This window comes from Corticium candelabrum, chromosome 6, assembly GCF_963422355.1.
Source record: "Corticium candelabrum chromosome 6, ooCorCand1.1, whole genome shotgun sequence".
NCBI classification, from domain to species: domain Eukaryota; kingdom Metazoa; phylum Porifera; class Homoscleromorpha; order Homosclerophorida; family Plakinidae; genus Corticium; species Corticium candelabrum.
Genome location: NC_085090.1, coordinates 6,782,618 through 6,795,049, shown reverse-complemented (window position 1 = coordinate 6,795,049; position 12,432 = coordinate 6,782,618). Strand labels below are relative to the sequence as shown.

At 40.2% G+C, this 12,432-nt stretch overlaps 1 protein-coding gene across 1 annotated transcript; it reads left to right on the top strand.

Annotated features, from left to right (window-relative positions):
• The first annotated feature begins 9,631 nt into the window (after positions 1-9,631).
• LOC134181135 (antiviral innate immune response receptor RIG-I-like) lies at positions 9,632-12,284 on the top strand. The gene is made up of 2 exons (XM_062648347.1): positions 9,632-9,945; positions 10,002-12,284. Exons 1-2 carry the CDS (start codon positions 9,642-9,644, stop codon positions 12,164-12,166), a joined length of 2,469 nt encoding a protein of 822 aa, XP_062504331.1. The 5' UTR covers positions 9,632-9,641; the 3' UTR covers positions 12,167-12,284.
• The last annotated feature ends 148 nt before the right edge of the window (positions 12,285-12,432 follow it).

Genomic DNA, 12,432 nt, shown 5'->3' with positions numbered 1-12,432 from the left:
TTCAGAGGTTGCAATATAAACTGATTATCCAATTCAACCTTCTACTTTCTATGATAGTAAGCCACCTTAATCAAATCTTGTCTTTGCTTCCTGTGTAGCCGTGCGCTTTGATGGATTTATAGGTTTAATAGATGTAGATTAGCTGACGAGATATGTTAGCATAACCCTCATCATTGAATGCAGCGTTGTTCGATACAAAAAAGGTGCATACTTAATTCAACCAGGCACAACTGCAACATCCTCTTTTAGAAACGTGAACAACAAATTCAATTTTCAACTGCTCATAATTTCCACCAAGCATGCATATTTATGATATTGATCAGATGATAAGAAAATATGCGTATTAATTAAGAAATCTGAAAATGAATAATACTATTTTCTGCTGTAAACTGTGCAAACACCTTTAACCTATAAAACAACTATTAGACACAATATGTTTTTGGCAATCTATACAGACCGTTATTACATTATTAGTTAGTCAATTAACTAAAAATTATCAATACTGTTCTAGAGCACTTAGATAGGTGCTCTATCCGGACACGCACCATATCGCACGATATACTGCGCTAGAAAGTAGTCAAAGTAATCAGACGATTAGGCAAAGATTTCATGGACTAGATAAAGGAAATATTCTGCATTTAATTGTTAGTGTTTAGACTAGGGCTACCTGACGCATGCAGAAGCTTAGTTGGTGATTCGTGCCTAAAATGATAGTAAAATGTAGATTATGTTAGTTAGATACCTCGTAGTGGTAGCAACGCATCCGGGACTGCAATCCACACTGCGTCTGGGGCAAGGCTAATAGACCTTTTTGTAGGGCGTGGCACTAGCGACGTCATCACCTACCCCGCGACAATTGGTTCGCTTTTGATGCATTGGCGTTTGTTAACCGCGTGAGTCTAGAGCCAAAGCGACAATTTTTTGTTTCGAACTTTTACCGGTGCGCATAGCGATGGATCGAATCAGATAAGGTCTCATTAGGACTCGGCTCTTGTGTGTTCTGCGAGTTTTGCAGTTTTGAACAACCTCTTTCTGATCTCTTTCGTGACTCTGCCGCGTCATTTTGAGTGATGATGTAACATTGAGACTTGACAGACGTCAAACGCGGGTACAAACGTGCGTATACGTAATATAGGATGCGTGTTCTCTAGAGTACGCACTTACCTCTCAGTACCACCAGATTTGTCTAGAGACTTTCTCTTCACGTCAGACATTCCCTAAACGACGCACTTTCTAAGAAGTATTTAGGAGGTACAAACCAAACCATTTGGTAATTGCATACTCCACAGAACACGCATCCTAGATTACGTACGCACGTTTGTACCCGCGTTTGACGTCTGTCAAGCCTCAATGTTACATCATCACACAAAGTGACACGGCAGAGTCACGAAAAAGAACAGAAAGAGGTTCAGGGGCGTAGAAAGCAAAAAGTGACTGGTCCGGCCTAACGCGCGCTAATGGGTGGAAAACATTGCACGCGCTAGAAGATGGGTAGGGCAACACTATATCATAGTTCACATCCGCTGCTACACCGGTAGCGGCGCGTTGATATCAGTCCGCCGTTCTCGGCCGTACTAATACCAATAGTGTACAAATTGTACCGCGCTTTAGCACAAAGGCCGCAATAAATTATCTCGCGTCTCTAATATACCGATAAACGGGCATTTATATCAATCGCTTCTTGCAATTCCAGACGTGCGGACACAGCTACACATTCTGGTGTAATTCACACCATAGACGGCTCAAAAACTGAAATGCCACTGAGGAAAGTTGGTATTTGGCGCGTATGTATACGCATTGGGTACGTTTTGTGGGTCTTGTGACATGAAAGCCACGAAGAGGCTGCAAAAAGTTTGTTTTCACGCTGACTGCGTGGAAGATGGACTGATATCGCGACTAGAAGCTCTACAGATAGCACAATGCCCGCGAAAATGTACGACAGGCGGTAGACATATGTGCAATTTATTGGTTTGTCAGTCTACATGTGAATCGACATGTTTGTATGTCTGTCTGTCTGTCTGTCTGTCTGTCTGTTTGTCTGTCTGTCTGTCTGTCTGTCTGTCTGTCTGTCTGTCTGTCACATATATTTTCAAACATTCATCTATCATACAAAGAGTGCTAGGCAATGACATAATGTTTTAGGTGCTACAGTACACAGGAAAAAGCTGTCTGTCTGTCTGTCTGTCTGTCTGTCTGTCTGTCTGTCTGTCTCTCTCTCTCTCTCTCTCTCTCTGTCAAAAACAAAAAGGCCCTTAGGCCCTACACATAAAATGATTTAATAATTTGCAACTGTAGTGTTCATTCTGTAAATGCTATATAACTTGTCTGCTAAAACTTTAGCAAGGTTTCTCTGCAGTTGAATAGAAATGAGAGATCTCCATGTGGTCTTGAATTAGGCCTTGTTTTTCTTTCCCTCATCATCTCTCAACGACTCGGCCAGCTTGTTCAGATAGTTGGAGGCTTGTGTCCCCCAGCGACCAAAATGTTCAAGAACCAAGGGAACAAAAGATGGTTTGATGCGTCTTGGAAAAGGATCTTGGTTGTATTTAACCTCTTTTCTCTTCTCCTTCCTTGAGGCCGCAATACCTTCGGTGCCAGCAGTCAATGCTAGCAAGTCTGCACCAAGGATCGGATAGAGAAATGTCTAGTTCTGTGTCGTGGCCAGTTTGGGAATCAATAACAACATGTCTGGTCTGTTGTCGTTGTCGAGGTATCGATGAGTCGGTTCTTTGCTGTGCTGGAAGTTCAGTTCGGTCAAAAAATCTAACCAGACATGCAATTTTCTGTCTGTGTGTCGGTTTATCTGTCTGTCTGTGTGTCTGTCTGTTTGTCTGTCTGTCGTTCTGTGTATGCTTGTTTAATACATATGTTTGTTGTCTGTCTGTCTGTCTGTCTGTGTATGCTAATTGTCTGTTTGTCTGAGAACTAGGACCCAAAAGATCCCTAAGTACGACTGAGTCAAACAGTTGACGGTCTCTCTGTCTGACAATCATTATACATGCCATGGATATCATACAGAAAGTTCATAGAAGTGAACAGTAAAATCGAGTAATTTCTTTTTCTACAATGATAATAATTTTCTTTATCTTGAGAAATGGTATACACAAAAGCAAAACGACAGCCTACATAATTTTATGTGTGTTTACTGCCATGATCACTGTACAGTGTCCTTTCTGACATGCAAAACAATAATCATTGCTTTGTTGAATGACTGTCTAAGAGTTGAGAAAGATACCACAGAGTCTTCTGAGTTATATAGGAAATGTTCTAATCAGCAAGGTTTGTAAATATTTTTGACTTGTGCATACATGTATTATACAAATATATATATATATATATATATATATATATATATATATACAGACACATATATAGCTTGTGTATACATGTATTATACATACATACATACATACACACACACACACACACACACACACACACACACACACACACACACACACACACACACACACACACACACACATATATCTGTACATACATGCTTTTCAACCTTTCCAATTTGAGAACTGGAGAATTGGAGAAGGATGGCGAATGAGAAACCCACCTTGTTGTGATGGCATTAACAACAGTGCTGTCTCATAATATTCTAATAGTCAGCAGTGCAGATGGTGCAAACGACCATTTTACTGTTATAGTAGAACCCAATGGCAATGTTGCTTCTAATGATGTTCCACTGCTTCTTGGCCACTGTGCCGAAAATTATTTTCTTAGTCTAGATATAGCAAGCAATGGTATGTATGACATTAGAGAGCTTAACTGTCCTGTGATCTACCTATTTCACTCCTTCTGATTAGCTGATTCTGCTGCGCAAGGCCTTACAGTGACCATGATTATGCAAGAACAGATACTGTCCAACCAAGTGTCTCAGCAGTTGTTGCAGATTCAGCAGTTTACTTGTTTTTACATGAGCCTTTTGAATTTTTTTCACAGGGCACTACCAGGTACGGTGACCATGATTATGTAAGAACAGAGACTGTCCCACTAGGTATGCACAGCCGCTGTTGCAGCTTCAGCAGTTGACATTTCTTACATGAGGCTTTTCATTTCACCATGTACTACCAAGTGCGGTGACCATGATTATGTAAGAACAGATCCTGTCTCACCAGGTACCACAGCAGTTTTCACAACTCTCGGAGTTGACTTGTTTTACATCAGCCTTTTCATTTCTAGGATTACAAATAAATGTCACTAAAATCATAGCAACAACCTGCAGGGAAGACCTAAGAAATATACACTCTGGTAAATACATCTTTATTTACTCATTATCTACGTTATATTAGTCCACGTTAATTAAATTTATTCACTTGCTGTTGATCAATTTCTTAGTGGCTGTACATCTGTAAAACATTTTGACATATTATAAACAAGGATATGCAAGCTGTACTTTGACATGCAGTTGCTGTCTTTAGGTATTCCAGGTAAGAGCAGGAAGTGTGAGAAAGATGTTGTTGAACTACACTGTGCTACCGGTATATAATTTTAACAATTTATCTGAACTTAACATATACTGTATGTGAAATATGCCAGACATTCCACCAAAAATGAAAAGACTGCAGCCATTTTCCATATCAGTCAAGAGCAGAAAGAAGTAGATTAAATTGTTCTCTCTAGATGATACTGCAATTGGTCATTACTATGTGCATTGATTGGTAATGTGCAATTTACAGATGGCTACTGCACTAGACAAAATAGCCGGTGACAGGCAACTGTCTGATTCAAACTTTCCAAGTGAGATTACAGTACGCGACTTAGCAAAGCTTCAGCCAAACAAATGGCTCAATGACAATGTCAGTTGTTGTAAACGAGCTAGTGAAATGATACATATTGGTAATGTATTAGTATTGACAGCTCATCAATGCAGTATTATGTTTATGAGAGACCGATGCTTGCCGCAAGGTATTATCATTTTCATAACTAATTGCTCGTTACAGACTACAACTCTGTTTTAGGGAAGAAAAGTCAGGAGCTTCAATACCTACTTCTATGTGAAGCTCGACAATCAAGGTCCTGTTGCTGTAAGACAATGGACAGTGAAACAGCTGGTGCACTAAATAGACATCAAGTAAAATAATTGCAACATTTTCAGAAGTGCTTTGATTGATATTCTGCGGATAAATATTTTCTATTATAACGTTCTGTTAATTGCCATGCACATGCCTGTGAAGCAGCATTGGTGTTGTATAGAATGTTTGTTGCTAGATGAAATGATTTACAACAGTGTGCAAACAGTGACATTTTTTAGGTTATCGACATAACACACAGGACAATTAAATACTATGACGCGCTAATGGAAGTGTGTTCAGGAGTCTATATCAGATATATATATATATATATATATATATATATATATATATATAATATATATATATATAAAGCTTAAATTGTCTGTCTGTGTGTGTCTGTCTGTGTGTGTGTGTGTGTGTGTGTGTGTGTGTATGTTCGCGTTTGGCGGCCACGTCTTTTGTCCGTTTGCAACCGAAATCGGCACGCACACTCGGCACGCACAGAGGAAGGTTTGCGTAAAAAATAAAAAAATAATGCACCGGGTCCCCTCTCGAGGGATCGACCCACGCGTAAAATTTCTCGACGACGCAAACGCTACACATTGCAGTTCATTCGAACACACGCCCGCACCAGTCCCGTGTAGACCCTATGCATCGCCGTCCTTCGCAAAGCTTCGAGCAATCGAACATCTCTTGCCGACGAAACCTACTCTTCTATCGCTTGCGTTTCTCTCCAAATTCTGATCGCATTTGCACCGAATCCAACCTACACGTTTTCTGCAGCAAGCGCTACACGGGGAGTGTGTCGATTTCTATCGAAACAAGCGCGAAGAGCAAGATTCGAATTTATTCAGCATATCCGGGACCTCGCAACAAAGATTGCACGTGACGTGTCCACAGACCTATCTTTACACTACAGTATCTTGCCCGTACGAAGAACGGGCCATGGATCCTAGTATATATATATATATATATATATATATATATATATATATATATATATATATATATGATGGCATGTCCACTGATAAAAGTGATGACTCTCTTTAGTGTCCTCTGTGTCTCTGGTGGGATTTAACACCTGCTTTTGAACGGCATTCCTTGCCACAAGATTGGCAAACAAATGACTTGTTGGTAAGAACAATTTGTTCTTTCCCTTTCTGACGTTGAGCTTGAAGATGTCTAATACGATTTTCTTCAACTGTTGGAGTGATGAATGGCAGAGAGATCTCCAGTTTGTTCTATCTCTGGATATTTTCTCAAAATGCAGGAAGTCAATTCCACAAGATTTTATATTAGCCTTGAAAGAATCTTTATAACGTAATTTAGGACCACCTTGATGACGATGGCCCTGTTCCAGTTGAGCAAAAAGGAGTTGTTTGAGAATTCTATCATTAGGCATTCGAGACATGGGTATATATGTATGCTGCCAACCGTTGAAAACCGAGAACTGCAGCTGAGCTCTGGAATGCTCTACAAGAGGCGTGGCAGCAGATTCCAGCCGCGCGTGTCCGGAACTTGGCAGAAAGTGTTCCGCGACGTCTGGACGCAATCAGGAGGGCGAGAGGCGGGAACACTCGGTACTGAGGAACTGGTGAAGGGCTTCAATTTTCCTTCGCGTTATTAAAACCGGCTTTTTTAAAAGCCACTAAACAAAATCAGAGAGAGTCTAACTTACGACGCTTACGTAGTCATGACGTCATACACTTTTAAGTCTTGTTTTCCGCAATGCGAAGCGTAAAGAAAACAATTTAGGGTCTACGGTATTCTCAAGAAACCTAACAATCAACGCGGTAACTATTAAGTTCTTAACAATATTGATAGTTGGTAAATTGTGACCTAATTATTGTGTTACTACATACCCACAGCGGGTGTCCCTATAATTTTGTCCAAGTCTGTATATATATATATATATATATATATATATATATATATATATATATATATATATATACACATATATATACATACATACATACATATATATATATATATATATATATATATATATATATATATATATATATATATATATATATATACAGACCGTCGCGAAAGTATAAAGCCACTCCCTGCACGTGACTATACCGGAAGTTTTCCATGCTGATTTACCGATTAGTACCTAGATAGAGCGTTTAACAAACAACCATGTGATAAAGTAAAAACAGAACAAGAACGTGACAAATTTTATTTGGGAAAACTTCAAAAGTCATTGCGTTACGAAGCAAAATGCAAACGGCGTTTGCGTGGGCATCTGCACAGTCTAGCAGAATGACCTTTCTAGACTGCTTTTTGGCTTTTAAAAAGCCAGTTTTTTATGAAAAGTTTCTTTGATGTAGACTCTTTGCTTTAATACTTTGTGTTTCCTCCGCTTGCTTTCCAGATTTATTCAACTCGTTGCGGAACACTCTACAAGCGCGTGCACTCCCTCTAGAGAAATGAACGCATTGTCGCCTGCACTACCGCCCACTCTTCGCGAGGGTGACCAGCGGTTGCCGCTACCTTCAAGATTCGCCAAAGGTTCTCAATTGGGTTGGCGTCAGGCAAACACGGAGGACAATCCAAAACAGTGACGTCATTGTCGCGAAACCATTGGCTGAAGACGACGATGTTTTGGTCGTCTACCGGCTTCTTGCGAGGGCGACGGGCGTGCATTTCTCTCTCCGCAAGTCGACGACAAACTAAAGATCTGGAAATAGTTTGTCCCGTGCTCTCCTCGAACTCTCGTTTCAGCTGGCGTGATGTCAAACGGCGATTTCTCTTTGCTGTCTCCTCCAGATAGCGGTCATCTCTGTCACATGTTTTTCTCGGCCGACGAGATCTTTTCTTACAGCTTATTGCTCCGGTCTCTAGTCTTTTTGAACAGTTTTTCACCGATCCACGTGAAGCACCGACGGTTTTGGCGATGTTACGCTCACCCAGACCACATCCTTACAAGGCTTCGATTTTACCGCAACGTCGTGGACTGAGCTGCCGATCTCGGGGCATCCCCAAACTCACACCAGCTGTCCGACTTTTCCTCAATTTCCTCTAACGAAAGATTGGTCACTCAGCTACAGGAATCCGCAATTTGGCAACTCTGTGAGCTCAAACACCGACTAGACAATCAAAGATTTCGCGCCATCAACGTCATTTTGCAACATTTCAACCACAACCATTTCAAACCGGAAGTTACACTTTTAGAAATTTTGTGTACAATCTAAAGAATTTAGTAGATTTTTTACAACATTTAGTTTTCTAGACATTATTCAGTTGATGTTTCAATGGGTTTTCTTATTGACAAAAATGACAAATAGTCTCCTTAATGACGTCATAGTGGTTTTCGTTTTCTAAAGAAAAGCTGAAAGAAGTTTGTATTCCAAGTAGATTTGGGGTAAAGCATGCGTAGATCTCTTTCAGCAAATGGCAAAATTGAATAACAAAAATGTTTTGTTGAGCTATTCACGTGCTTGTTTTGTGGTGAAAGTAGCGCGCACTTTAAAATTCAAAATTCTGTCATAATAAGCAAACCCAATAGGAAGAGTCCTTCTCTGTAGTTTAGAATAGAAAATTTGCAGTACATTACAGTTGAAATTATTTTTGCCAAAGCTTTTACAATAATTTTGTGGCCATTCAAACTTCAGGTATAGTCGCGTGCAGGGAGTGGCTTTATACTTTTGCGACGGTCTGTATACATGTAGGAATAATATTATTTATAACAAACTATTAACAGACAAAACCGGCAAATCCCAAGCAATTACATCAGCATCTAACATTAATCGACTGTGTATCATGCGAGCATTAAATTTCCACAAGTTAACAGACACTTGCTGTATTAAATTAGAATACGCTTGTGTAAAAGGAATACTAGTTGCAGTTACTGTTTTAGACGCAATAGTTTTAATAGTATCCAGACTAGCAGGAATCCAACAACCATACGTTTCCATTGCTAGTGGGAAGAACAAGGCTCCACTGTCAGCGACTGCTTCTTCGTACTTGAGATCTTTTTCAAGTTCACCTGCTGCTGCAGCTGAACCAGCAGAATTTGCACTGTTGGCAACAAATTTCGATTGGACTGTGTTACGGATGGTAAGATCAAAATAGGCAGAACGTCCAAACAGAAAGTTGGGATGGTAAACATCACCGGGGCGATTGTTATTCTGTGACAAAAATCTCTGTTCTATATATATATATATATATATATATATATATATATATATATATATATATACATACATACATACATACATACATACATACATACATACATACATACATACATACATACATACATACATATATATATATATATATATATATACGCTATGTATGCATGACTGATTACTAGAAAAGACGTTGCTCTGCAGTACGTCTGAACCGCTTCAAGCACAGCAACTGCATCCATTTCGAGCATACACTAGGGGAATAAGTTTTCTTGCATCTCTACCTGCTGAGCTAGGTCTAGTACATATCTGGCCTCGAAGTACAAACACCATTTTTCTAAGATATTTGCACATAAACTAAACAAATCATCATCCTTACACAATGATGCTACAACAATAACGTGTTTGATAGATTATATTAATAGTCACGTGAGTGTTATATACGGGATACTTCAAATGGGGACTTCCTTGACGCATGGCTTCTGACTATCGTCGATTTCTCTATCAGATCGCAAATGATGTCACAGCAAAAGATCTACAGGGCCTAAAGTTTCTTTGCTGCGGTATCGAGATTCCTCGTGCCATTTGCGAGAACATCAATAATGCGATGGAGTTCATAGATTGCCTCGAACAACGAGGCATAGTAAGCGAAAGCAACACAGAACGCCTAGAAGAGCTTTTCAAAGATATACACAGAATAGATGTGGCAGACAAGATTCGTAAATACAGAGAGTCCAGGGTCTCTGAAACCAGGAAAGATGCCACACCTACTATTGCAGGTAGGAAGATGGATCGTGTATTAGGTTTCCTGTATCTACAGTCGTTGCTTTTGCAGCTGCGTCGCGCCAAGATTCTACTTGTATGCAAGCAAGTGATCACATTACACATAACTTCAGAACAGTTGATCAACCTACCGAAACACACTCAACTTCACGTGATGACTCTGTGCGTGACGGTGTAGCTCCTCCCACCCCAAGATCAGAAACTTTTTGTCTTTCACCAGACGCGGTTGCTGACGCTTGTGGAGACTGGAACGGTTTTCGAACCTTGATACCTCGTTCATATCAAACAGAGCTCAGAGACTATGCAGTTTCGTCGGGAAACTCAATCATTTATGCTCCCTATCGATCAGGCAAATCACTGGTTGCTGCACTAGTTGCAGAGTATTACTTGGAACGTTGTGAATTTCCTGAAGACTATCGTATTTTGTTTGTCGTTGATGAAGTCTCTCTGATCGATCAGAAGAAAGGAGTGATGGAAGGGTGGCTGAAGCCAAGATTCACTTTTCTCAAAACGGCAGGAATATCCGGGCAAAGTGCAACAGTGCAGCCACTCGATGAATGTATCAAAGAATGTCAATTAGTTGTTTTGACGGCAGGCGTCTTGCACAATCACTTGGTTGGGAGGGGAGATTTTGTTGCAATTCCCTGCTCTTCGTTTCACTTGTTGATTATGGATGAATGTCACCACACCAGAGACAAACACGTTTACAATAAAATTATGATGGACTACATGGCTGCTAAAAGGAAGGGCCATCACGTGCCGCGTGTCTGTGGCCTCACCTCTTTTATTCCAACAAAAGCAAAAGGAGATTTGGAAAAAGCTGTTAAGCACATTGCCCAGCTCTGTGCCAATTTGGATACAAACACGATTGTACGAGTGACAAAAAATGTTACAGAACTGATGGCATTTACCAAAGCTCCAGACGAGGCAATCTACAATATACCTTCTGTTTCTGCTGACCCCTTTCATGTCAAAATTTCCCGGATAATAGAGTTTTCAGAAAGGGAAGTTCTGAAAGAGAGTCCACCCTCGAGAACTGTTGACTATGGAACGTTGGAATATCAAAACTGGCTAAACAAGAGAAGACATGGAAATGACTCGTGCATTTGTTGCCTTGTGCAGTTGAATCAAGCACTGATCATAAACAAAGATGTCACAACCTGTGAAGCTGCTCGTTTCCTTCAAGTTTATTTGGCAGGCACGAACAGGTCCGAGCTAGATAGTTCTCAAAAGAACCTACTTGACAGCATACAACAGGAAGTCGAGTCTGTTGAAGAGTCCTGTCGTAGTCCGAGACTGGAAAGATTGAGAGAAGTTCTAGTCCAGATTTACCGTGATACACCAAATGTACGAACAGTTCTCTTTACCAAGACTGCATTTTCTACACTCGCTCTTGTCGACTGGATCTCTTTTGACGCTGACCTCCAATTTCTCAAACCAGTCTCTCTGAACGGCTCTGAAACAAGTGAAGAAAAAGAGCTCATTGTGAAGAAACTGAGAACTGAATCTAAAGTTGTTGTTTGCAGCACCACATCCGTGCAAGGTTTGTCCTTGACAGAATGTCATGTAGCTGTTCGATACGGCGTGATCGAAGATGAAATCAGCGTAGCTTACCAGAGTCAAGATGATATTGAACAACACGGTAGTGTACGAGTTTTGGAGGCAGGAACGGTTCACCCAGAAGTCTCAGAAGAGGCTCTAGCACGGTTTTGCAGCTTGTCGCTAGCACAGCGAAGACGAAAAATTCAAGCCGTCAATAGGCTTGAACTTGAGAAACAGAAGAAAATTGAGAAGCCTTTCGTTTCTCTGGACCTCACTAGACTGTGTCTCTACTGCAAGAGTTGTGGGCAGTATCTGTGCAGAGGAGACTCAGTAAGGAAACTGAAGGGCATGCACAAGGTCGCTACAGGCCGAGAATTCAAAGAGCACGCGATTTGGCCCAAGTCAACGACGGGCAAGAGAAAGTCAGAAAGTAGAGAAACGTATGCTGTTGATGATGTTTCCTTTGTTGGTAAAGTTTCATGCCGCAGTTGTAGTAGTCAGTTGGGATCAGTAATGTTGACAGATGGAGACCGCTTCCCGGGAATAAAATGTGATAGCTTGCTATATTCGTATGGAGAATGTGAAGCTCTTTCTGATGACGTAAAGAAAATCAACTTTTCCAAAGCCATGAAAACGTCATTCACAGAAACGATTATTGACCTTAGCAGCAGCTGACTTAATTGGTTTTAGAAAGATGACATATGCATGTGATAATATTCAATAGTTTAAAATTGTGAATTGCTATTTTTAGTGTTGTGGCTGATAATTATAATGATGGTGATGATATTGTGCAAGCTGATCTATAGCTATATGTTGCTCTTAATTATCACAGATTGTGCAAGGATAATATATATACTATATATATATATATATATATATATATATATATATATATATATGTACATGCATATTGCTATGCGTACAATTAAATGCCGTTGTAA